Source organism: Phascolarctos cinereus, unplaced genomic scaffold (genome assembly GCF_003287225.1).
Source record: "Phascolarctos cinereus isolate Bilbo 61053 unplaced genomic scaffold, phaCin_HiC Scaffold_5;HRSCAF=322, whole genome shotgun sequence".
Classification (NCBI taxonomy): domain Eukaryota; kingdom Metazoa; phylum Chordata; class Mammalia; order Diprotodontia; family Phascolarctidae; genus Phascolarctos; species Phascolarctos cinereus.
Window position 1 is genome coordinate 29,314,757 of NW_027555958.1, and position 25,146 is coordinate 29,339,902.

The window sequence follows — 25,146 nt, forward strand, 5'->3', positions numbered from 1 at the left end:
GGCTCAGAAGTCAGAAAGGAACAAACAAGGCTGCCCATCTGCATGGTGTGATGATGACATGCCACTAGCTGCCACCCCCTCCTCGCTCCCAGCTCCCCACTGCTATTTGATTTCCCTCAGCTTTTAACAAGTCCAGGTACCCTGGCGCCGAGCATGCCTGGCATAACTTCAACTGAAATTCTGAAAGGACACATAGTATTCATCCAGAGCCCTTGAGCTAGAGTCAGAACTCCTGGGTACAAGTCCCAGCCCTGACACTTATGACCAAGAAAAAGTCATTTAACTACTCTGAGCCTCAATTCCCTCCTCTGTACAAACTGGAAGATAATACCTGCACAAACTACATCCTCAGCTTGTGGTGAGAAAAATGCTTTATAAACCATGAAGCACTCCACAAATACAAGTTCTGCTCATTCTCTTCATCGCGATGCCTTAAAATGAAGCCCTCCACACCAACGAGAGGCTTATGGCCCCAAGCGGTAGGGAGGACGTATGCCTTGGGCTTCCAGCTGAAGGCCCTGCTGCAGCTCTGTTCCCTGCACGAACTCATGGGGAGAAGAAAGCAATGGATGAGGCAGGAACAGCTGGCCACAAAGGCTTTCCAACGGGCAGGTCTACGTTCCAGTCAAATGCTTGGGCAAACTGCGCTCAGACTGTCTGCGTCCTTGCCAAAGAATCCTTCTAGGGTCTTCTAGAAACTCCACATGGCTAATTTGGGAATCAATTCCCTATGGCAACTGTGTTTCAAAGACCCAGTTACACTGGTGTGGGCACTTCCTCCACCAACAAAGACTAACATTTCTCCAGCTCATCTCTTACCCAATACATGATGAGAAACAATGGAAAGTTTCTCAATAAGGAATACATGAGATCAGACCGGTGCTCTGGAAAGACTGCTGAGGATGCTGAAGTAGAAAGGGGAGAGATGACAAGGACCCAACTAGGGCAGCAGTGGCTGGAAAAGGGATGTTTGAAAGAGATGATATCGATGTAGAATCAACAAGCCCACAACTGACTGGAGATGGGAAGTAAGGGACCAGGGAGAGTCAAAAATCATCTTCAAACTAAAAACCTATGTGACTGGGGATACGGTGGTACCTTAAACAGAAAAAGAAGTCGTAAGGAGGGGCAGGTTACCGGGGAAAGAGAGGGACTTGCACTCTGAATGTGGTGGGCTCAGATATCAATGAGACATACAGGAGGAGAGACCTAATATGTAACTAGAGTTAGGCACAGTGCTGGGTGTATGTCGATCGCCTGGTTCAGGAGACAGAGCGCCAGTGGATTTACACATCTGGGAGTCAGCTGAATGGAAATGGTCATTGAACTAATGAGACCCAAGAGAATAAATGTTGAGGGAAAACAGAACCCAGGACAGTGTCCTAAGGTCCTCAGGATACATGAATTCATCAAGCAGAACTGAAAGAGTAGTATCACAAAAGCTAAATAAGAGGTCATCGCTATCAAAAGCTTCAGGAAAGTCAAGTGAGGAAAAGAAAAAAAACTGCTGGATTTATGAACTAAGAGATTCCCCCATAACTTGGAAGAGCACAGTGTCATCAAGTGGGAAGGTATGAACAAGGGGCAGGTTCTGGCAGGCAGTGAGGAAGTAAAGGCAATCAGTGCAGACAACCATCTTCTAGGAATTTGGCAGTAAAAGGGAAATGGGACCATTAAATGGGAAGTCAACATCAAGTGACGGTTTTTTAAGGAAGAGAATAGAGCTGAGCATGTTTGTAAGTGGTAGGAAAAGCAAGCAATGGAGGAGAAGATGAGTAAGTGGGAATGATGACTAATCGGGGGGAGGGAGGAGACGGTCCTAGAAGGTACAGTGAAGAGGACCTGGGAAGGGGAACTAGCTTTCCCAAGGAGAAGAGCTGCTTCCTTCTCAAAGATGGGAATAAAGGAGGCCAGCAAGAGGTGTTCAGATGTGATACAATGAACACAAGGGAATCATCACTGATTCTTAAGCACAGAGGAGCAAAGTGATTGTCCTGGGAAGACTAATCCTATCGACCTATACAGAATGTATTAGAGAAGAGAATAAAGGAAGGGAAACCATTATACGCTCTGCCCTATGACCCTGCAGACTCTACACAGACAAAATCATCTCTATTCCTTGTTAAAATCAAAAGATTTGTTTCAGCAGGGTGTCAGAAAGCACCAAACTTCTGCATCTACCCACCTGTGTCCTATCTGGACAGCCCCAGGGCCAGACCACCACCGACTCCTACTGGCTATGAGGCAGGCTTCTGGAGCCTCTCACAGGACACAACATCAGGGCCTAGAACCGTTGAATCACCCTCAACAGACCTTGCTCCAACTACTGGCGTTTTGCCTGGACTCACTCCTCAATAGTCAGCATTCGTCCACCCCCCCCCCCCCCAGTCACCGTGCTCTCTAACCCTCATTCTCTCTCAATCCCAGTGATTCTCAACCCCTGGCTGCTACCGTCCAAATGCAATTTGCTGCTGCCCACTCCTTGATCACGCCCCTCAGACCTACCCACTACCAACAAGGGCCCAAGTCAGACTTGCCATCCCGTCTGTTAAGCTCTCCAGAATGCCTTCTCCATAATTAGCAAACTCTGCTTTCATTTTAAAACTTTTCCTTTCTCATTATTCCCTCAATTGCTTTGACCTGGTTCCCTACTGCTGACACTGCATCCCTGGCCTCACTTTCTAGGGCTGGCCACTTTCACAACATCCCAAATTGGAATACTACCCTAAGCTTCCCATTGTCTCTTCCAGACTTCCCCTCTACCACCATCACACTTGGGAACCTTTTCTCGCTTGAGGTTCATTCAAGCCGTATCTATCACCCAATCAAGATTTTGCTGTTTGTTATTTAGCCAACCCAAGACATTCTCCTTCCTTCTTCAAGGAGCTCAGTGCTTGGCTCACAGGCTCTCTCTCCACCACTCCAACTTCTGCCTCCCTACTAGGGGACTCCAACACACATACTGATGTTCCTTCAAATCTACTGACTTCCCAGTTCCTCAGGCACCTCAGTGTCCATGACCTGCTCCTCCACTGAACCTCAGCAACACAAAGAAATGACCATCCCTTGGTCATCTTGCCATCACCCACAAACGTTTCACTCCGCTATTCAAGAACTTCTAAATTTCGGTATCTGATCATAAGCTTTGATCATTCTGTTTTTCCCTTTGCCTTAAGACGCCTCACTTTGTCCCTCATCCTCACTGTAACCTTTAATTCTTATGCCCCTCAATTCTTTTCCAGCCAATCTCCTCCCTTCCATATCTCCACCTCTTGGTGAATCAGTTCAATTCTACAGTAGAAGCCCTTACCCCATCTTACTTAGCTAATCATACTTGGTCAGACCCCAACATTCATTTACTCCCACTATCCTTTACCCCTATTTACCTGCTACTGAATATAGCCCGAGAAAATCACAAAATGGTGCCGAGTTTTCTACAAATATGTCATATAATCTCACCTGGGCCTTCCTTGCACCAAGAAAATTATGCCTCCTTACTTAAACACAGCAGCTAGTCCAAGCCTTTTCATCCCTCCTCAAGCCTTACATGGTAACCCCCTCTTCCATCCACTCAAGTAAGAACCTCACTGAAAAAAACAAGGCTTCGCTCAGATATCTTCTTTCACTATCTCCTCCTTTATTCATGTCTCCTCAGCACTCAGCACTGTGGCTGGCATAGAGTAAGTGCATAATAAATGCCTGCTCACTGACAGGAAGAGGCGGCTATTCTCCTCATTAAGGCAAACCCTCTACATGCATCTTTGATCAACCAACTTCAATCTCTATTTGTCTCCTGTCTTTTGTGGCTATCCTCCTTGAGAAAGCTGTCTCCAGTAGGTGCCTCCATTTGCTTTCTTCTCATCCTGTTAGCTCTTTGCAGTCTGGCTTCCAACCTCATCATTCAACCCAAAATGCTCTCTCCAAAGCTACCAGTGATCTCTCAGTTCCTTGTCCCAGTTCTCCCCCTTCTTGACCTCTCTTTCAGCCTCTGACACTGTCAATAACCCTCTTCACCTAGAGGCTCTCTCCTTTCTAGGTTTTGGTGACACTGCTGTCTCTTCCTTCTTCTCTAAATGTTCCCACCTAGTCTTCTTTGCATTACATCTTCACTAAGACCATACCCACCCCCCAAGATACCATTTCGGGGCCCTCTTCTCTTTTCTCTCTTGACTATCTTGCTGGGGAATCTCCTTTGCTCCCTTGGTTCTACCATCACATCTATATAAATGGTTCCCAGATGTATAGATCCAGCCCTAACCTTCTTTCTGAGTTCCTGTGCTCTCTGTATCCCCAACTGCCTCTCAGACACCTCAAACTAGTGGTCCCACAGACATCCCAAATGCAATATCCAAAAGAGAATTCATCCTCTGAAACTCCGCCCTCTTTCCCACTTTCCTATTATTACCAAAGCTACACCAATCTCCCAGTCACCTAGGCTCACAATCTATTTCATTCTCAACTCCTCACTCAAATTTACCCCAAATATCCAAGGTATTGACAAGTATTATTCTTTCTACCTTTGCAGTATCTCTCATCTACATTCCCTTCTCTCCTCTGGCACTGCTACCACCATGGTGAAGATCCTATTCATCTCACACCCAGTCTGTTACAATAGCCTACTGATGGGTCTGCCTGCCTCAAGGCACTTTCTCCACTTCAATTCAACCTCCTGGATTAAATATAAAACCCTCTGTTTGGTTTTTAAAGCCTTTCACAACCTGAGCCCTTCCTGCCTCCTTCCTGGTCTTCTTGTACTTGATTCCTCCTCCATATACTCTAGCTGGCCTCCACTGACCTCCTTTTAGACCTTCTCTGGACTCCTTGGCCTTTCACTGAGTAGCCCCCCTGTGCCTGGAATGCTTTGCTTCTGTCTCCCTGGCTTCCTCCAAGTCTCATCTCAAATCCCCCCTTCAAAAAGAGACCTCTCTTGGTCCCTTTGAAATTAGTGCTTTCCTTCTGAGATACTTTCCATTTACACCATCCAACTCTTAGGTGCATAATTTTTAAAAAGTTAATTTTTTCCAATTACATGTAAAACCAAATTTTAACATTCATTTTTTATAATTTTGAGTTCCAAATTCTCTTCTTCCCTTTCTCTACTCTCCACTCATTGAGAAGGCAAGCAATTTGCTATAGGTTATATGTGATTTTTTGCACATTATCTCCTCATTAGAAAGTAAGCTCCTTGACAGCAGAGAAAATGTTTTTGACTTTCTTTGTATTTCCAGAGCTTAGTAGTACTTGGAACACAGAATGCACATAAACACTTGTTAAACAACTGAATGACTATCTTTTAAAAAGTGACATCAAAGTGAAAATGGGACATCTTGCTGTGTGTTTGCCATGGAAGGAAACAAGCTTGGATTCAGCAGGGACCCAAAGCCTCCAGCGCTGCTAAAACTACTATTTGGTTTAGTCAGGCAGGAATGAAAGGGGGAAAAACTTGCTTCTTGCTCCTGCAGATAATTCAGAGACACTGTACACCTGAAGACTGCTAGAACAAGTGGATCTGTTCTAATTCATCTGTTAGCCATGCTCTGATCTATCAATTCTGTGACAATAAACGTCTGTTACTTGCAGCATTTCTGTCTGAGATCCCCAGATATTTCCAAAGGGCCCCATTCTACCACATACTAGTACTCTAAGGAATGCTGTCACAAGGTGGCACTACATTCATACAATTTATTACAAAACTGGGAAAAAGTCCCAGAAGTAATTAAGGAAAACTGGGCGATTCTGCTGATAAGGGCAACAACACCCTGTATTCCATGAAGCTGGGCGCAACCTGAACATCTCCCTCACTAAAATCTTGCAACTCTTGACTCGGGACTTTTCTGTGGGAACAAACCTTCCAGCTGGACAGACGCCAGTGAAAAAATAGGTTTCACTAGAAGTCCACTTTTCTCAACACATCTATCCATAAGGTCGGGCAGAACTGTGAAACAATCCAACTCACTTGTCATATAAGATCATGGCATCATTCTGTGCTTCCTGACCATCATACTGGCCTTTTTTGGCAGCAAGTTGGGACTGGAAGTTATCAGCTGCCAACCAAAACTGTAAGATATTCACTGCATCTTCCTTCTCCATATACTGAAAAAGAAAAATATAATAAAGAAAGTTAGGGGGGAAAAGGCCTGCCTTAACATTGCTAGCCCACCCCTGTAGACATTCATTATATTACACAATCTTGCAGTCAACAAGCAAGATACATCCAGTGCAGTTATAGCCAGACAGCGTCTCAGGTTGAACAGGATCATACTCTCATTTCCAAAGATCTACATCCATCACACTAGAAGCAAGAATAAATCTGCTGGTTCTACTTTCATTATAATGACAAAATTAAACATTCCAATTCTTTACTAGCAGACACATAAAGAAGCCAACGACAGAAAGAACCCTCTTACAACATGACCATTTTCATTATCATACATTGCCATAGCAGTCTGAATAAATACTCCAGGCTTAAACTTGCAGCAGGTGAAGTAATAAAGAAAACAGCCAGCTAGCCTAGTGCCGCAGATGCTGCACATTACCATCACAGCTGAAGACCACCAAAGTTTGGTCTCTGAAAGCCACTGCTTTGGAAGATGAGCTATCTTGACTTGCAATACTTGTTAGACTTGGATGAGTGAAACATGTCCTCTGCTAAAGCCATCTGACAGCTGCCCAGTAAAAATGCCCCAACACGGTTCACTTACTCATTGCTTCTAGTAAATGCTTCACAGGGCACTGAAATTGCTCAATAAGCTAAAATTAAAAGAATGGTAGCATGAAAGAGTATTTACTAACAAGTCTCCTCCTCTGTTGTTTAGTCTGAAAATACTATTTCATGAGACCTAGTGATGATAAAGCACGTTTACAGGACATCTCTAAAACAACCATAACCAAAGGTGTTTCCTCAGTTTACTGATGGGGAAGGAGACTCAGCCATGCCCATGGGTCACCCAACTCTTAAGTCAGAGCTGGGGCTCTGCCTCTAAATGAATATCAACACAATCAGGTTCAACAGGGAAGCTAAAAGTTTGGTTCAGAGTACCCCCAATATCCTAGTGCTACAATGGCTAGTTTAATTAAGTTATTTTACATTTAACTTTTGTTTTCTCTTTCATTTAACCATTAAACTATTTGCATATTCACACCATTAAATAGAATGTATATCTGGAAGAGCAAATATTTTCATTTAACAGATTCTACCTTTCACATTCTTTTCTACAGTAAATACCTTAATATTTATGGATATAGGGACACAAATGCTATGATAGGGTGGAAGGAAATGTAGATTTTTACCTCTGAGAAATAAAACAGGGCTGATTCACAGAAGAGAATGTCAGCCAGGTAAACAGTTCCACTGGTCAGCACTTCAATCTGGTATTTACAAAAATGGTGACTTCGCAAAAACTCACTAAAGTGCCTGCATACAGACAAAATGGGAAAAATCTGAAGGAGCCACAGCCAAGTACAGCTTAAGCAGGAATAGCTTACACTCTCTCCGTCACTGATCACGGCACATGCAGGCTTTGTTAGTCTAAAAACTCCAACTTGGAAGACGATTCCCCTGGAAACGTGAGGCCTTTCTGTTGTTGTTTTAAACAACATGGCAGACAATAAGTAGTAGATTAAATTCTCACAGGCCAAACAGTAACAGACAGCTGGGGAATCTATTCTCAGATTTTTGCCATTTAATGAAGAAGCCAGTGACTATTCTAGTCACACAATTACTTGAGCCTTCAGAACTGAAAATTAGTATTTTAAACTCAGGTAGAAAAAAAAAAGATCAAGGAAATTATAACTTAAAAATGAACATTCAAATGCTATTCAATAAATATTTACGTGTTTCTCTTTTACAGGAATCAAAACCAAGAGTCATTCTTAAGCTATATGCACCTACAACTATTTTTCTTGTAGGACTTTTGCATCAGCACTGTCAGGCACTGCACTGAGCAACAACACAACATGAAACTGAACCCCCAAATAAGCAAAATGTGGAAAACCTCCAAGTCAACTTACTCTTGTTCCACTGCATTAAACACTATGGACTGTGCCATAATAAAACAGTTGGGATCCACCTGGCCGTCCTCCCCGCAAATCTTTGCTGTAAAAGAGATAGTAAGTAAGTGAACTTCAGGGAAGCCCAAGCTACATATAAGCACAGTGCCTGGCACACAGGAAGCACTTAAAAATCGTTTACTGACTGGCTGATCTGATTCATTTAATCATCTTAAATTAACAAGTGAAACTGAGGGATAAAATTAGATGGTTTTCTTTTTAATGACCCTTTCCCCAATACCACATCACTATATAAACTACTCTCTCTAAAAACTAACACCTGTTAGGATAATCAGTGAATTCTAATCTTCTCCTAGGATGATGACATTTGGTGGGGCTGGGATTCAAGCTACTGCTCTATGGGTGCCAGAGGCTTCTGAGCCACCTCCTGTGACTGAGCTCACTGTTTGAGGCAAGAGGAGCACCCCCAGCCCCATGCTGGTCAGTCCACATTCAGCTAGGAGAGAGGCATCAATTACAAAAGCTTCTATTTTTTGAAGCAGGCATCAACTTTTCCTATTTTTAGCAGCTGGGCTGAATATAAATATTCTGTCTACTTGGGTACAATCCTGACTTGAAGAAAGGGAATAGAAGAGAGAAGGAGAAAACCTTGGTTACCAAATCCTTAGAGGAAGAAGAAAGTTCAAAATAACCAAAAAAAATTTTTAAAAGGAGAGGTGTTCCATGAAGGAAATACAAGATCTAATATAGTGTCCAATGGTTGAACTGATGGATGTACATTCTAAGCTTAATATAAAGTATTTTTATTAACACATTTATAAAGTAAGAGGCAGGTTCATTATCTAGTACCTACCAGGGTGATGTATTTATTCCCAGGGTGATCACTTGGGGGGCACCTTTCACTGGGGTGGGCATCCTTTTCTATATTCTGTACAGGTAAAATCTGGTCAAAATGAAGATGGAGGACAGCCTGGAGGACACGTGTGAATGAGAAGCGGGGAAAGTACCGCGTGCTCAGCCTCGGAGATGTGGGAGAGGCGGCTCTGGAGTGAGCGGATGTGAGGGAGCGCCTGCTGGGAGCGTCCTTCTGTCTCTCTGAGTGACTACCCTTCTGTCTGAAACCCGCAGCAGACCAACAATTCTGACTTCTTGGTCCCTCTCAGTAGCACCTTGCTTCCTCCCTCCCAATCACTAGGGCCCTCCCCTGCTCTCATGGGAAACATCTAGCTACTGGAGTGTCCAGCTAGCACACACCGCCCCACCTCCGCCAGAGACCAGCAGGCTCAAAAGAGTCTCGAGCTACTAGTCGTAATAGGGCACGAGTAGATAGGCTTCTGTCAGGTAATCCGGAAACCTCTGTTTCATTTATAATATTTCTATGGGACAAGGCCTTCTGTGTTCTAAAAAACTGACTTAGATAGTACCGTACAGCTTTCAGAGACTTACTTTTCAAAATAATAACACTTGTGATCACCACAGCTCAGAACATGTGGAAGGTGAATGGATGGACTTCTTTTTGATGCAGGTTAAAAAAACTGTGTCCAATATATGCCATAGGTATTTCAAACGTGAAACACTAACGTGCCACAGAACATTCAGAACAGACCAAGCAGAGACAACAGAGCTTAAAATCTTCAGCAATTCCTTTGGTAAAAATCAGTACTTTTTAGATGAGAACACTGAAACAGACTTACCTACTATGTCATTTCTCATTGCCTCTGTTACAGGTATTGGTTTAGCAGCATCTGGGGATATATATTTGGTAAAAGTACTCACTGCATCACGTTCTATACCTGAGGAGAAAAACAAGATGGAGGCTTTAGAAAGTCCTGCACTGGGGGGCAGCCAGGTGGCACAATGGATAGAGCACTGGCCCTGAAGTCAGGAGGACCTGAATTCAAATCTGGCCTCAGACCAAACACTTACTAGCTGTGTGACCCTGGGCAAGTCACTTAACCCCAATTGTCTAAAAGCAAAAAAAAAAAAAAAGTCCTGCACTGGCTAAACTTTAATGACTCCTGACCTTCTGCACAATTCCTTCCTAACTCCTACAACTGCTCTTTCTGGAGGGTGCTAGAGCCTCACTCTTCCCAGATCCTAGGTGATAGATGGTCTGTCTTTCTGATTCATCTAAGTCTTGTTTCCTCTATTTTTAACCCATCTCTTGACACTCATCAGTGCCGCCACTCAGGACCTAGCACAGTGTGACAAGCATAGTGCCCAGGCTCACTCTGCCCAGGGGGAGGAGGCAGCAGAAGTCTGCATCCTGTCATCTGAGACTGCCTCCCATGGACTTGGGCATTCACCTGCTAAGTGATCTCTGGAGAAGGCGCTAGCCTGCTACCCGTGCGGGGGAAAGCTACAACCAGAAGCGGGTTCTGCTGACCACCCTCTCAGAGCAACCAAGAACTTGTCCCCAGGAACAAAAGCCAAGGAGACAATTCTCACTCACACAAATATTTCCTGGGTACCTCCTCTGGGACAAAGCTTTGTAGGCAAAGTGTAAGCACGCTGACCAATGACGTCCCAAAGAAGGGTTCTGTGGAAAATGTTCTGAGTAGCTTCTGACACAGGACTTCAAAGGAAACGCCAACCAAATGCTGACAATGGAGAAGAGTCTATTCACTATAATAACAGGAACCGGTGGGGCTCATCACAACAATACAGGAGGTTAACAGCAGACAGAGACCCTGCCTCTTTGGGGGCAGAGGCCAAAGGCTGAGTAGAGATGGGCTCTACTATTCTATTTGGTAACTTCAGAATTAAATAAAGTGAAGTGGATGCTTTTTCATTATTACAAACAAAAAATTCAAACCAAAAAACATTTTGGCGCAACTTCTTAAAAAAAAAAAGGAACATGAAAGAAAATGCTTCAACATCATTTTTTTACCTTAACTAAAAAGCTGCCCTTTGGGAAGCTGCTAGAAAGGGAAGTTCACTGCAAGCATCTGAGTATGTTAAGATCAAGTGGTCTGGGTTCCTGCATTGTAATTCTTAGCTCCTCTTCCTTCCTCTTTAAGGGCAAAAAAATGTACAATCACATGAAACTGTTCTAAAAAGATTTCATTTAGTGTTTAGTTCAAAATAAACTTATTTCCATTAGAACACACACAAAAAATAAGCATATTAACCTGAAGCCTTACTTGGTTTTCCAAAGTTTTCATCGTACTTTATATATTCCAATATGTACACCGATTTAAAACACCTTAAAAAGTGCAGCTGTCTCATGTACCCAGGCTATGACATTTCATCATAAACGGACATATTTCAGATTGTTTCAGAAAAGCTCTAAGCATTCAATCCCAATTAGAATATCAAAAGTGAAAACAAAATGGAAAGGCTACACTCTGAGTATCCTGGTTTATAGAGGCAGTGAAGCTTCGTGGATACAGCTGGCCTCAGAACAAGAAGAGCTAGGTTCAAGTCCCACTTCTTAGATGTACTGGCTGTGTGACTCTGGGCAAGTCATTTTACCTTTTTGTCAGTGCCCTAGGCCAGAGGCGTTGAGCTCGCTGCCCTCAAGCTGCAAGCTTGTCAGGCAAATCCAGATTAAAATGTAACTGGGAAATGTTTAAAAAAAAAAGGCACATAGATAATGTTCACTTGCAGTCAATATGCAGCCTACAGGGTCCCTCCCTATCTGAGCGTGACATCACTGTCCTAGGCAACTCTCCAAGACAGAATCTCCCAAGTTGTCTAGTGGAAGATATTTCCTCACCTGGGAGCTTTCCACATAAGTGAACTCACAAGTACAGTCCACATCTCTGACATGTTATAGCTTACATCTTCTCTTATTCGAAGTTTATAACGTCTTTACTTTTAGCACCTATAGATGAGGAAAAGGTCCTTAAATATAGACCTGGCTTCCCCAATAAGCAAATTTCGGGTGTATTAACATACATATGAGGGATTTTTTTAAAGGTTCAAACCAAGAAGCATGTAGAGGGTGTGTGTGTGTGTGTGTGTGTGTGTGTGTGTGTTGCCGGGGGGGGGGGTGTTCAGGAGAGACAGAAATATGGTCAGAGAAAGCTAGGTTCAGCTTCTCTAAGAAGGGTGGTGGGCAGGCGGTACGCTACTCAAAAAAAACTGGCTTTTTTTTTTTTTTGCTAGGCAATGGGGTTAAGTGACTTGCCCAGTGTCACACAGCTAGTAAGTGTTATGTGTCTGAAGCCAAATTTGAACTCAGGTCCTCTTGACTCCAGGGCCGGTGTTCCATCCACTGCACCACCTAGCTGCCCCAAAAAACTGGATTTTTAAAGGCTGCTGTAAGACTTACTAGATATGTAACACTGAGCAAATCACTTGAGCGTCAGTTTTCTTATCTGTAAAATGGGCACAATTATATTTGCACTGCCTGATTCACAGGGTTGTTGTGAGGAAAGCTGGCTAGAAACTATATAAATGGGAGCTGTTTTTATTTATTCCAGTCATTTCTAACTATTCTAATACACCAATACCTTCCTTGGAGGGACAGTGAGTATATATACCAGTTCTTATTTCTACTAGCCCTTGATTACCTTCTTCTTCAGTGAAAAGGAGGGCTAAGAGTATCTTCTGCTTTCCTCTTTACTAGGAAGAAATACAATCATTTCTATGTCTACACACAGCCGATCAGAGATAAATAACGATAATGACGATGACAGCTAGCTGACAATCTTAGAGTGCCTTTCGTGTTCAGCTGTTTCATTCATGTCCTACTCTTTGTGATCCCATTTTGGGTTTTCTTGGCAAACATACTCGAGTGGTTTGCCATTTCTTTCTCCAGGTCATTTTACAGATGAGGCACTGAGACAAACAGGGTTAAGTGACTTGCCCAGGGTCACACAGGTTAGTGAGCATCTGGGGCTGGATTTGAACTCAGGTCTTCCTGACTCCAGGCCCAGTGCTCTAGCCACTGTGCCACTTAGCTTCTCCAATAGAGTGCCTTCAGGTTTACAGATAAATATAATAAACAACCGTGCAGGGCAGGTCCTATCAGTATTATTAGGTCCGTCCTATAAATGAAGAAACTGAGGCTCAGCAGTCCGTGCTTTTCCCCAGGCCACGCTGTGAGGGTGGGAGGTGGGCCTGAAGCCCCGATCTCTCCCGACTCGTGGCTTTTTTAACTGCACCACACTCTTCTGCCTCAGAAGCTGTCTGCTCTGAGTTACATCCAAAATTAGCATTCAAAGGATATTAATTGTGGGCAATTCTTCATCTCTACATCCACAAAATGAGATTTCAGCTGAAAACAAAAAAGTGAAGCTTCGAGTTGGCCGCTAATACACTGGGAGTTGACATTTCTTTTTTGAAGGAAGTTTCGGAAAAGGCTCTGTACTGCTAGGAGCTCTCCCTGTCAGACTTTTTCTGGAACTCTTCTTTCCCAATGATCATTTTTAGTTGAAGCAGCTAAACAGACCCCCCCGACCCTCAAAAACGCCCTCTGACAGCTTCCCTCAGGTGATGATAAGAATCGCCGAGACACAAGATGAGAACTGGTGCCACACGAGGGGGCATCGAAACAAATGGGAACAAGGAAAATGTTCCTCTAGTTGGTCCAAAGAGACTTTGTGTTCTTCCTCCACAACAGAACCTGAAGTTAGGGAGAAGGTCAAATGGGAATTACGGGTGAAAAAGAGCTTTCAGTTGTGTTCCAGGGAGACACTCGCGGCCGACACAAAAGGATTTTATGGGGCAGGGCAACAGGTTTTACAGAACATGCGTTCAGGGGGCATCAATGAACATTCCTGCGCTACTTAACGTTCCAGGTTTACCAATGAAAAGTCTATCAGAGTAACTGCCACAAGCAAGTAAATATTAAAATAAAGTCTCCCCAGTGTTCTCAGGATCAAAGAACTTTAGATAGGGAAGAGACCCTAGGAATCATTTAGTTTCACACTTTCATTCTACCAAGGAACAGAAACTGAATGACTTGTCAAACGACACACAACTAGGACAATCAAAAGCAGCCTGCCTTAAGGAAGGTCTGGGTTCAAATCTTACCTCAGATACCTACTGTGTGACTCTGGCCAAGTCACTTAATTTCTGACTACCTCTGTTCTCTCATCTGTAGACTCAATGACTTCTGTTCCCACTCTAAGCTGATGATCCTATGGCTCCCAGGGCTACATTCTCATTATCAGACAATGTTCTTCATCGAACCCACCCATCCATTCGTTCATTTATATTTCTTTTTGAAGAAAGACTCCAACCAAAAAGACCTTAGGTCTTTTTATAATTTAAAATCTTAAGTGGTGCTGCTTTTAACCACTCAATAAAACGAAACCACCCAAGTACATAAGACTTCTTAAAAAGATTAATCAGATCCACCGAGTGCTGTGAAGACAATTAAAGAGATACCTTTATCCCCTTACCCCACCCTCAGTCCTGAAAAGGGGAAGATAATTGATGGAAAAGGGAAGGCAGATGAGGTGTGGTGGAAAGAGCAGTGGAGGTGAAGCCAGAAGTCCTGGGTTCGAGTCCCAGTGCTGCCACTAAACTAGCTGTGTTTCCCTAGTCAAGCCATAACTTCTTTGAGCCTCAGTTTCCTCCTCCACAAAATAGGGAGAATCCCCTGCACTGCCTCCCTCACAAAGGTGTGAAGATTAAACAAGATCATGTGGATCAAGTGCTTTACAGTAAAGCCATACATAAATTTATTCAACTATTATTTTCCAATTATTGAAGTCAAGAAAAGAGCTACATTTCTTTGTGTGTGGGCTTCCACTCTGTTGCTCTGCTTCTCAGGGGATACAGTCACTCTGAAGACATTCTTGTTTCTCCCCCTACCCTTCAAAAAGGATGGAAGCAGAAACGGGCACACTCTGGGAGGAGGAAGAGAACCACTCCGGCCCTCCTCTTCCTCTAGCCTGAATTCTGACTTGGGTTAAAAATAAAGCCAATAAAAGAATACCAACCCATCACCTACTTACTTCTCATTAGTTTTCCTGATAATTCCTTTAGTGTGGAAGAAGGGCTATTTCTATTTGATACTGTAAGTCTGGAAGAGTCTTGATGTTCCACAGAAACTTGAGTCCCTTCCCGGGACATTTCAAGATGCAGAGAATGGACATCGTCTCTACCCTGGGAAGGCAGCGAGTGATTCGGAGCACTGCTAGTTCTATTATTCGTCTCTGTTCCTTCTGACTTGGTCATGAACAACTGGACTGTGCTAGAACTCTCCAACCTCTGGTCAAGAAACTCAGATGGAAAAGAGACAGTGGTTTCCTGCCTTTTAGATGACGGAGAGAGAGGCTCGGCCAATGAGCTCTGTTTAACTGTATTCAGACTGTGCGCTCTTATTCGGGACCAGGTTGTGGAACGAAAACTTTCAGCCTCTAACCAGAACTTAACCAAATGCTCCATTCTCCGAAGTTCCATAAACTGAATAAAATAAGGAAGGGCCACACTGTCCTGCAGGACTTGTTCAAGGGTCTTCGAAAGACTGGATTTGGTCTCTTGAGTCTGATAGTCCAAACAAGATCTGCCTACAAGACAAAGAGTAGCAAAGGAATTAGAAAAAACCGGGTAACTGCAGCTTCACAGACCAGGCACTTCTAACAACAGGAGCACCCACTGCCTGCAATGAAACTCGCACTCAACTCAAACAGCTGGGAAAGAGTACACGGGTTACTCTGCGGTACAATAAGGAAGAGCGAACCATCACAGAAAACAGTTTCTCAGTCACCAGAGGGGAAAGAAAAGAACAAATGCACCATGAGCGCAGTCAATACTTTCTTTTACCTGAGTGGCTCCTTGTGGGCTGGCTAATTCTCACTACACTTTTACTGGAAAGCAAGCTCACATGATACAGAATCAAGAGAAAAAGCCTCAAGATCAGCTCAACAGACTTTGTCAATTCTCAAACACTGACAATGGTTGGCCTTTCCACATCCCTATGGATCAGAGGCAGCTTTCACCTTCAAATCTTCTGCTTCCTTTCCTCCTTCATGGTCATCGTTACTCCTTAGGCGTATGAGTACTGTCAACAAAGTGTGAGGAGAGGATGTGGAGTAACTGAAGAGCTCTCTAGTTCCCCATATAAACAAATGAAGACAGAATGCAACAAGGTGACAAGAGGTGAACTTCAGAAGTGCCCAATGGAGCCACACAGAAATGAAGGTTCACAAAGGCATTCTACAATGTGACCTCAGAGAGATGGACCAACTAGTCAGTCAAGGTCCTGAAGAAGGAAAAACAAAACAGATCCCCTCTTCCTCCCTTACAACAGACAAGTGCAGGCCTACTAGGACACACCAGACACACTTGTGTGTAGGATGTTGCTTCTTTGTCACAAGGAAGGATTTAATCAGGAGTGGGGTAGAAGAAACAACTATAATTTAAATACAAAAGACTTCAATAAAACATTTTTAAAAGACACAAATCTGCCCTCCATTACCATAAGGGACATTTCGTGTCTCCTAAAGGTGGCAGCAGCAGACATTTCAGAAAGTGCCAATTCTTCTCATATTACCTCACTCAATCTCGAGCTCTTCCTGATACTCTCTCAAAAACTAGATGTCACATCCTAATAAACCGAGCTGCCAGAGGATTCCATCTGCTAGGCCTCACCTGACTGTGGCCGCAGCTAAGAAATATAGGTGAGTCTATGACTCATCTTTTTATTTAAAACAGATGGTCACAAACATTTGCCTGCTCATTAGGGTACCTGAAAGACTAGAAAAGTTGCATTTTTTTACTGAACTCAGCTGACATCCTGTTAATGCCATCTCTGATACAGAATCAGCACACTGTCTTACCCATCACATTCAGAGATGCTACTCTGGCACAAACAGATTTCCAATTATTTTTCTAACTGCCCTGAAGTATCATAGCACTCTAAGAAAATCCAGCATCCACAATGGAATTCACTTACCGAGGTCACCAAAATGAGCAGCTTCCATGTGACTGGGCTGTTTCTTAAGAGCAGCTGTCCTACTACTGGAAAAAGAGTCCATGTTGGCAGAAATGGCATTGATCGCCACATGGCTTGGTCCGGCAGCCTCCAGTAAGGCATGATTTCTAGGGCTCTTTTGGGGGGAATGCACTGGTATTGCAGCTGTAATTGTAAAAAAGAAAAATAAAAGTTTACCAGAAAACCCTTGATATGGACATCTAGAAACCCAACAATTTTCCTAAGAGAGTATAGCCATTTTACTAATTAAAAAATAAGTACACAACTTCCTTTACCAGGTAAAATTACACTTAAATTAGGAATAATATTTTAATGATTTTTAATTGCTTTTTAAAGTTGTCATACATTCTAAGAATAAAAGGCAATACAGAGCTGGCCACTGAGTCAGGAAGACTTGGTTCAAGCTAATATATCTGACCTATTCTGGCTGTGTGACCCTAGGCAACTGACTTAACCTCTCTGAACTACAGGCAACTCTCTCAAACTTTAAGATGCAGAGGGGGTGCCAATCAGCACTGACAGAGGGATTTTCTTCACCTGGGATATCTCTATCCAGTAGGTCTCAAAGTGCAGTCTAGGGACCCCAGTAAACTCTTTCAGAGTATCTTTAAGGTCAAAATTATTTTCAAAGTAATACTATGTTTTAATTTAATGCGATAAATACTGATGGCTATAACCCACACAAACAAAAGCTCTTTAAAGGGTCCCAGGAGCAATATCAACCCTGTTCCTGTCTCTTATTCCCACGTACTAGGCATATCAGTTGTAGTAATACTTTTACCTAATTACAAATGCAGTAAGCCACCCTCATTTTCCCTGTCCATAGGTCAATAAATTTGAACACGGGCTTAAAACAATATGCACACCTGCATTCCTCTCTCCCACAGCCCAAAAGCATATCCCCAAAGGCCAGCAGGTTGAATTTTTGTGCTGTTTACATTCATGCTAAAGAAAATTCCCAAGAATAATTAAGTTCAGTCATTTTTCAGTCACGTCCAACTTTCGGTAACCCCTTTTGGGGTTTTCTTGGCAAAGATACTGGCATGGTTTGCTATTTCCCTCGCCAGATCATTTTATAGATGAGGAAACTGAGGCTAACAGGGTAACTTGACTTGACTAAGGTCACATAGCTAGTTAGGGTCTAAGGCCAGAAATGAACTCCCAAAGATTAGTCTAACTCCAGGCCTGGCACCATATCCACTACGCTACCTAGTTGCTCCAGTAATTAAATTACTAGTCCACAAACTGCTAGCTAAGAATAAGAGACACTTATAAGTTAGCTGACAGACCAAAATACAGGGCGTGCCCAGACATTCGGTGCATTCACCACAGGTAATTTTCAAGGCGCCAACTTTACTAAATTCACTTTCCTCCCTGAAGCTAAAGCAAATGACAACTGAGAAATCTTCAAGATCCTTTTAAGATTCACTGATGTCTATGCAGAAGAAGCAAAGAAGAATGAACACACTTCTGAATCAGGGAGAATGAGAAACAGTTTTCTATTTAGATGCAAGACAGATGATAATGAATATTAAAACCAGTTCTTGAGCCTTTTCTCTGTTCCTCTCCTCAATCTCCCCTTGGAGAGCCCCCTTCAGCCTTCATGGCCTGCCCTCTCCTGCTCCTGCTCCTCCTCTCTAGTCCTGGATGGTTCCTGGCACACCCTCTCTCAGGCTCACTCCTCTCTCGTTCTCTCTGCAGCCTCTTCCTTGGGGAAAGCGTCCATCCTGTGGCTTCAGCCATCACCCTGGGAACGATGACTCCCCTCTCTACATTTCCAGTCCCATCCCCTGGGACCAGCCCAAGCCACCCTCCAACTTGGAGGGTTGTTCACCCTTTGTACTTGAAGAAGACCGATGACATCACTATGTTGGAGTCAAGGTACAGCGGGTTCAACTGTGGCTGATCAGTCCAGTGTGAGTCCACCACAGGCTGGGCACATACAGTTCATCTGAACATTTGGAACGGAGATGTCTCTAGATGTGCACATCGCCTCATCTCCTTTGTACCACTGTCATTCTGCTTTGCTCATAGGAAATGTGCCGGCGGTTCTGTGCCTGCATCTCCCATGTCTCACAATTGATACTAAAGGTCTTCAGAGAGACCTTGAGAGTGTCCTTGTACTGCTTCTTCTGATCTCCACGTGAGAGCTCACCTTGTGTCAATTCTCCGTAAGATAGTCTTTTAGGCAAATGTATGTCTGGCATTCAAACAATGTCGCCAGCTCACCTGAGTTGTGCTCTCTGCAGCAGACTTTGAATGCTTGGCAGTTCAGCTCTAGCTAGAAAGGACCTCAGTGTCCAATATTTTATCTTGCCAGGTGATCTTCAGAATCTTCCTCAGGCAATCCAAGTGGAAGTGCCTCAATTTTCTGGCATGGTGCTGACAGACTGTCCAGGTTTCACAGGAATACACTGAGATCAGTACAATGGCTCTGTAGACCTTCCGTTTAGTAGGCAGCCTAGTAATTTTTTGCTCTCACACTTTCCTTCAGAGACTCCCAAACACTGAGCTAGCTCTGGCAATGAGTGCATCAACCTCATCACCTATGCAGATATCCTTGAAAAGTGTACTGCCAAGGTAAGTGAACTTATCCACAGCCTTCAAAATCTTTCCATTTACTGTGACCAACAGTTTAATGTATGGCTGGTGTGATCCCAGCTGGTGAAGAACCTGGTGTTTTTGTTTTTGGTGTTGATTGTCAGGCCAACATTAGTGCAAACAGCAGTGAATCAATCCATATTCTGTTGTATCTCAGCCTCAGAGGCTGCATGGAGTACGTAATCATCTGCAGAGAAGGCTATCTTGCCTCCTACTTTACTGAGAAAACAGAGGCTATCCATTGTGTAGCTCCTAGATTTGGGTTATAATTCTCTGTGGTTTCCTAAGAAAATTATCATGCCATCTGCAAATAGGAATACTTTTGTCTCCTCTACCAATGCTTGTGTCTTCACTTCCCTTTCTAACATTTCTAGAACTAAGTCAAATCAGTTGGGGGTTTTGGAGACGCTTGGGGGGTAGGAATCTTTGCTTTGCCAGTGCTGGTTAAGAAAAATCTAACAGCTCTCCATTGCAAATAACACTAATTTTGGTTATCAATAAACAAGCATTTATTACCTACCATGTGCCAGGCACTCAGCTTGACCCTGGGAATACAGATATAAAAAAATGAAATGATCCCTACTCTCATGGAGCTTACATCCTAGCAAAGGAGATAATAAGTACATGTATAGGTATGAAAAAAATAACTATACAGGGTAATTAAATACAAGGTATTGGGGGGGGGAATATAAGCTGTTGCAGGGAGGGAAAACTCAAGGAAGGTTTTATGCATACGACACTGCTCAAGTTGAATTCTGAAAGGAGGATTTTTATGAAGCCAAGGGTGAGAGAGGGCCAGCTTGTAAAAGCATAAACATGGGAGATGGAGTGTGTAAAGAACAAAGAGAAGGCCAGTTTAGCTGGAAGGGGAGTCAAACCACTCCTCCTCAGACCCCTTTGCGGTCTCTTCACCCATGTCCTAGGCTCTGTCCTGGTTCAATCATCATCTCTGTAAAGACGATTCCTGTGTATATGTAGGCGGGTGGGCACGCATACATGAAGACTTGGTCATATGAGGCTGATCCCTCATCACTAACTACCTATCACTTCTCATCCTAAATCCTCTCTTCCCCTTCCAAAATCCCCCACTGCTGCCAAAGGCACCCTCATCCAGCCAGCATGACAGGACTCTAATTTCTTGTCACTGGGCTCCGATGACTCTGGATGAGAGAGTGAAGCCTCCACACCTCACTTAAATCCAATTTGGTCTCTTTGAGCACGAAGGACAAACAACAGCAATTCTGGCATTGCCTTGGATTCCTTCTCCTCTTCCACTTAACTGATCCAATCAGTTATCCAATCTCACCCTTCTGCCCTCACCTCACATCCAACCCCTTCTCCCCACTCACACAGCTACTGACTCACAAAGTTCTCTCTCCTCGATGCAGTTCAAGTACCTTCCTCTGCATTGTGATCCCTCCTTCCCAAACTACTCTGAATATATTTGTATCTCTTAACTTTATATTTATGTCGTATAGCTTTTTATAAGTACTTGTTATCTCCCCCATTAGAATGTAAGCCTATAGTGAGTGGGGATGGTTTCATTCTTTATACTTGTACGCCCAGTCCCTAAACACAGCACCTGGCACCCAATAGGTGCCTTTTTGCTTGCATATTTTGTTTTTAAAAAGTTTTTCTTTCTTTCTTTTTAAATACCACCACAATTTTCCTCAGTATCCCTCCCCTTCCCAGAGAGCCATCTCATATAACAAATGACCCATCATCAGTCAACAAGCATTTCATAAGCATCTATCATGTACTAGGCACTCTGCTGGAGCTTTGATACAAAGAAAGGCAAAGGGGCAGCTAGGTGGTGCAGTGGGTAGAGCACTGGCCCTGAGATCCAAATGTCCTGAGTTCAAATCCGGCCTCAGACACTTGAAATTTACTAGCTGTGTGACCCTGGGAAAGTCACTTAACCCTGATTAACTCACAAAAACAAAACAAAAAGGCCAAGGTCATTCACTGCATCCTGGGCCATCTCTAGTCATCTTAAATTTGGAACTCAAAATCTTGTGGAAGGGAAAATATGCTTAACACGAATGCACACGTAGAGCCTATATCAGATTGTACACTGTCGGGGGTGAAAATTTAAAACTCAAAATCTTATGGAAGTGAATGCCGAAAACTAAAAATAAATAAATAATTTTTTTTTAAAAAAGGGAAAAAAGGGCTTACTCTCAAGGAGTTCACAGTCTAATAGGAGAGATAACATGAAAACAACAATGCACAGACAAGATTCACACAAGAAAAATTGGAAAAATCTAAGTTAGCTGAACCCAATTAGTTTTAAATTAAATGTAGTTTTAGTTTTACATTTTATTTTTCCAATTACATGTAAAAACAATTTCTAACATTTGTTTTTTAAAGAATTTTTGAGTTCCAAATTTGCTCCCTCCCTCCCCTCCCCGCCTTGAGAAGGCAAGTAATTTGATATAGATTACACACGTACACTCATGCAGAACATTTCCATATTAGCCATGTGGCAAAAGAAAACACAGATAAAAACATCCCATGAAAAATAAAGTTTAAAAAAAAAAGTATGCTTCGATTTGCATTCAGACTCCATCAGTTCTTTCTCTTGAAGGAGACAACATTTTTCATCATGAGTCACTGCATAGCTGAGAATAGCTAAGTCATTCACAGCTGATCATCATATGATACTACTGTTACTATGTACGATGTTTTCTTGATTCTACTCACTTCACTTTGCATCAGCTCATGTTAAGTCTTTCCAGATTTTTCTGTGAGCATCTTACTCATCATTTCTTTTTTTAATAGCATTAAAAAATTTTTTTTATTAATTTATTTTGATTTATCAACAATCACTTCTATAATCTTTTGAGTTTTAAATTTTTCTCCCCTTCCCTCCCCAAATCAGGGTGCAATCTGATACAGGCTATAAATATACATTCCTATTAAACATATTTTCACATAAGTCATATTGTAAGGAAGAATTAGAACCAATAGAAGGAACCACAAGAAAGAGGAAACAAAACAGAAGGAAAAAAAAGAGCAAATAATATGCTTTGATCTGCATTCAAATTTCATAGTTCTTTCTTTGGATATGGATAGCATTTTCCATCACAAGACTTCTGGAGATGTCTTAGATCCTTGCATTGCTGAGAAGGGCTAAGTCAATCAATATTACTCATCACACAACAGGGCTGTTACTGTGCACGAGGTTCTCCTGGTTCTGCTCACTTTACTCAGCATTAGTCCATACAAAGTCTTTCCAGGTTTTTCTGAAATCTGTCTGCTCATCATTTCTTATAGCACAATAATATTACATCACAATCATATGCCACAACCTGTTCAGCCATTCCCCAACTGATAGGCATTTCATCAACTTCCAATTCTTTGCCACCACAAAAAGAGCTGCTATAAATTTTTTTGTACATATAGGTCCTTTTCCTTTTTCTTTGAACTCTTGAAAGCAGGAGTAGTAGTACTGCTGGGTCAAAGGTTATACACAGTTTTATAGCCCTTTGGGTATAGTTGTCCTCTACAATTAGACCAGTTCACAACACACCAAGAGTGCATTAGTGTCCCTGCTTTTCCACATTCCTTCCAGTGCTCATCATTTTCCTTGTCTATCACATTAGCCAATCTGATGGGTATAAGGTGTTTCCTCAGAGTTGTTTTAATTTGCTTTTCTCTAATCCAGGCCTGCAAACCTGTAGATGCTTGTGGCTTGCCAAAGGATTTTGGCGGCCTGAGAAAACATCCTTTGTATGTAGAGGAAATCCTTTGGCGGGCTACAGGTTGTGCAGACCTGCTCTAAGCAATAGTGATTTAGAGCATTTTTTCATATGATTACAGATAATTATTATTACAGATATATATATATATATACATATATATATATATATGAATATAATTATTACAGATAATTTCTTTGTCTGAAAACTAGCTGTTCATATTCTTTGGTAATTTGTCAACTGGGGACAGTCATTCTCTACATACTTGAGAACAAGGCCTTTGTCAAAGAAACTTGCTGTAAAGAATTTCCCCCAGTTTTCTGCTCTCCTTCTAATCTTGGCTGTATTGGAATTGTCTGTGCAAAACTTTTTATTTTTTTTTCTCTCGGAGACAACTGAGGTGGTAATTTGACCACTGTCACACAGCCAGTAAGTGTTTGAGGACGAATTTGAACTCAGGTCCTCTTGACTCCAGGATCAGTGCTCTATTTTGCCATGTAGCTGCCCCTATCCTTTTCATTTAATGTAATCAAAATTATCCATTTCGCTTCCCATAATGCTCTCTATCTCTTGTTTTGTTATGAATTCTTCCTTTATCCATAAATCTTACTGGTAAGATAGTCTAAGTTCCCCTAATTTGCTTATGCTGTATCACCCTTTATGTTTAAATTATGTACCCATTTTGACTTTATCTTGGTATAAGGTATAAGATGCTGCTCTGTACCAGGGGTGGGGAACTGAGGCCTCGAGGCCCCAAGCAGCCTTCTAGGTCCTTGGGTGTGGCCTTCTGACTGAGTCCAAGTTTTACAGAACAAATCCTTTTATTAAGGAGATTTGCGCTGTGAAGTCTGGATTCAGTCAAAGGGCCGCATTGGAGGACCTAGAGGGCCACATGTGGCCTCGAGGCCATGGGTTCTTCACCCCTAGTCTATATCTACTGTTGTTGTTGTTCAGTTGTTTTAGTCATGTCCAAATCTTCATGACCCCATTTGGGGTTTTCTTGGCAAAGATACTGGAGTGGTTTGCCATTTCCTTCTCCAGCTCATTTTACAGATGAGGAAACTAAGAAACCAAGGCCATTAGGGTTAAGTGGCTTGCCCAGGGTCACACAGCTAGTAAGTATCTGAGGTCAAATTTGAACTCAGGTCTTCCTGATTCTAGGCCTAGCTGCCTTAAGTATAGAAACTATTCTATACCAGCTTCTACCAAACTGCTTTCCTGTCTTCCCAGAGATCTTTGTCAAACAGTGAGTTCTAAATGTACTTTTCAACACTATTTTAAATTTAAAATAATAAAGGTTAAAGATAGTCCTACTCAGATGTCTCATATTAGTACGGAGGTAATCTTTTTTCTCCAAGGCTATATAGTGCAGCCCATCCTCTGGCAGGCCCACACCCAAATGTAAAGAGTAAGCTCTCTCATTCAAAGACCAGACTAACTAAATTCAAAGGAAATTATTCTCAGAAGAATGATTATCTAAGGGTTTTTGGCCACAGAAAATAAATAATCATTATTTAAGGTCATAAGGGTTTCTGTTGGCATCACATAAGTGTGCATAGTAATAAAAATCATTGCTCTTTGAAAAGTGGGCTTTTTTTAAGCCAACAATTAAAACAGCTCTAGGGGCAGCTAGGTAATGCAGTAGATAGAGCACCGGCTCTGGAGTCTGAAGGACCTGAGTTCAAATCCAGTCTCAGACTAGACATTTGACACTTACTAGCTGTGTGACCCTGGGCAAGTCACTTAAGCCCTGCAAATTGCCTTGCCAAAACAAAACAAACAAACAAACAAAAAAATCAGCTCTAAAATTTCACCTCAAGTCCAGCAAATTAGGAAGGATGACAAAAGATGGAAATAATCAATATTGGAGGGAATATAGGCACACCAAAACACTGTTGGTGGAACTACGAATTGGTCCAACCATTCTGGAAAGCAAACTGA

At 42.5% G+C, this 25,146-nt stretch overlaps 1 protein-coding gene across 4 annotated transcripts in view; it reads right to left on the reverse strand.

Annotated features, from left to right (window-relative positions):
• Positions 1-25,146, reverse strand: part of AKAP10 (A-kinase anchoring protein 10) — a 53,595-nt gene that overhangs the window by 15,498 nt on the left and 12,951 nt on the right. For 3 of the 4 annotated variants that reach the window (XM_021006956.2, XM_021006957.2, XM_078154754.1), the window contains exons 3-8: positions 16,865-17,047; positions 14,922-15,476; positions 9,705-9,803; positions 8,011-8,095; positions 7,291-7,414; positions 5,957-6,093 (exon numbers count right to left, since the gene is read on the reverse strand). In XM_021006956.2, the coding sequence (XP_020862615.1) occupies positions 5,957-6,093; positions 7,291-7,414; positions 8,011-8,095; positions 9,705-9,803; positions 14,922-15,476; positions 16,865-17,047 (1,183 nt within the window). The remainder of the gene's footprint in view (positions 1-5,956; positions 6,094-7,290; positions 7,415-8,010; positions 8,096-9,704; positions 9,804-14,921; positions 15,477-16,864; positions 17,048-25,146) is intronic. The other variant, XM_078154755.1, reaches the window with a different exon arrangement.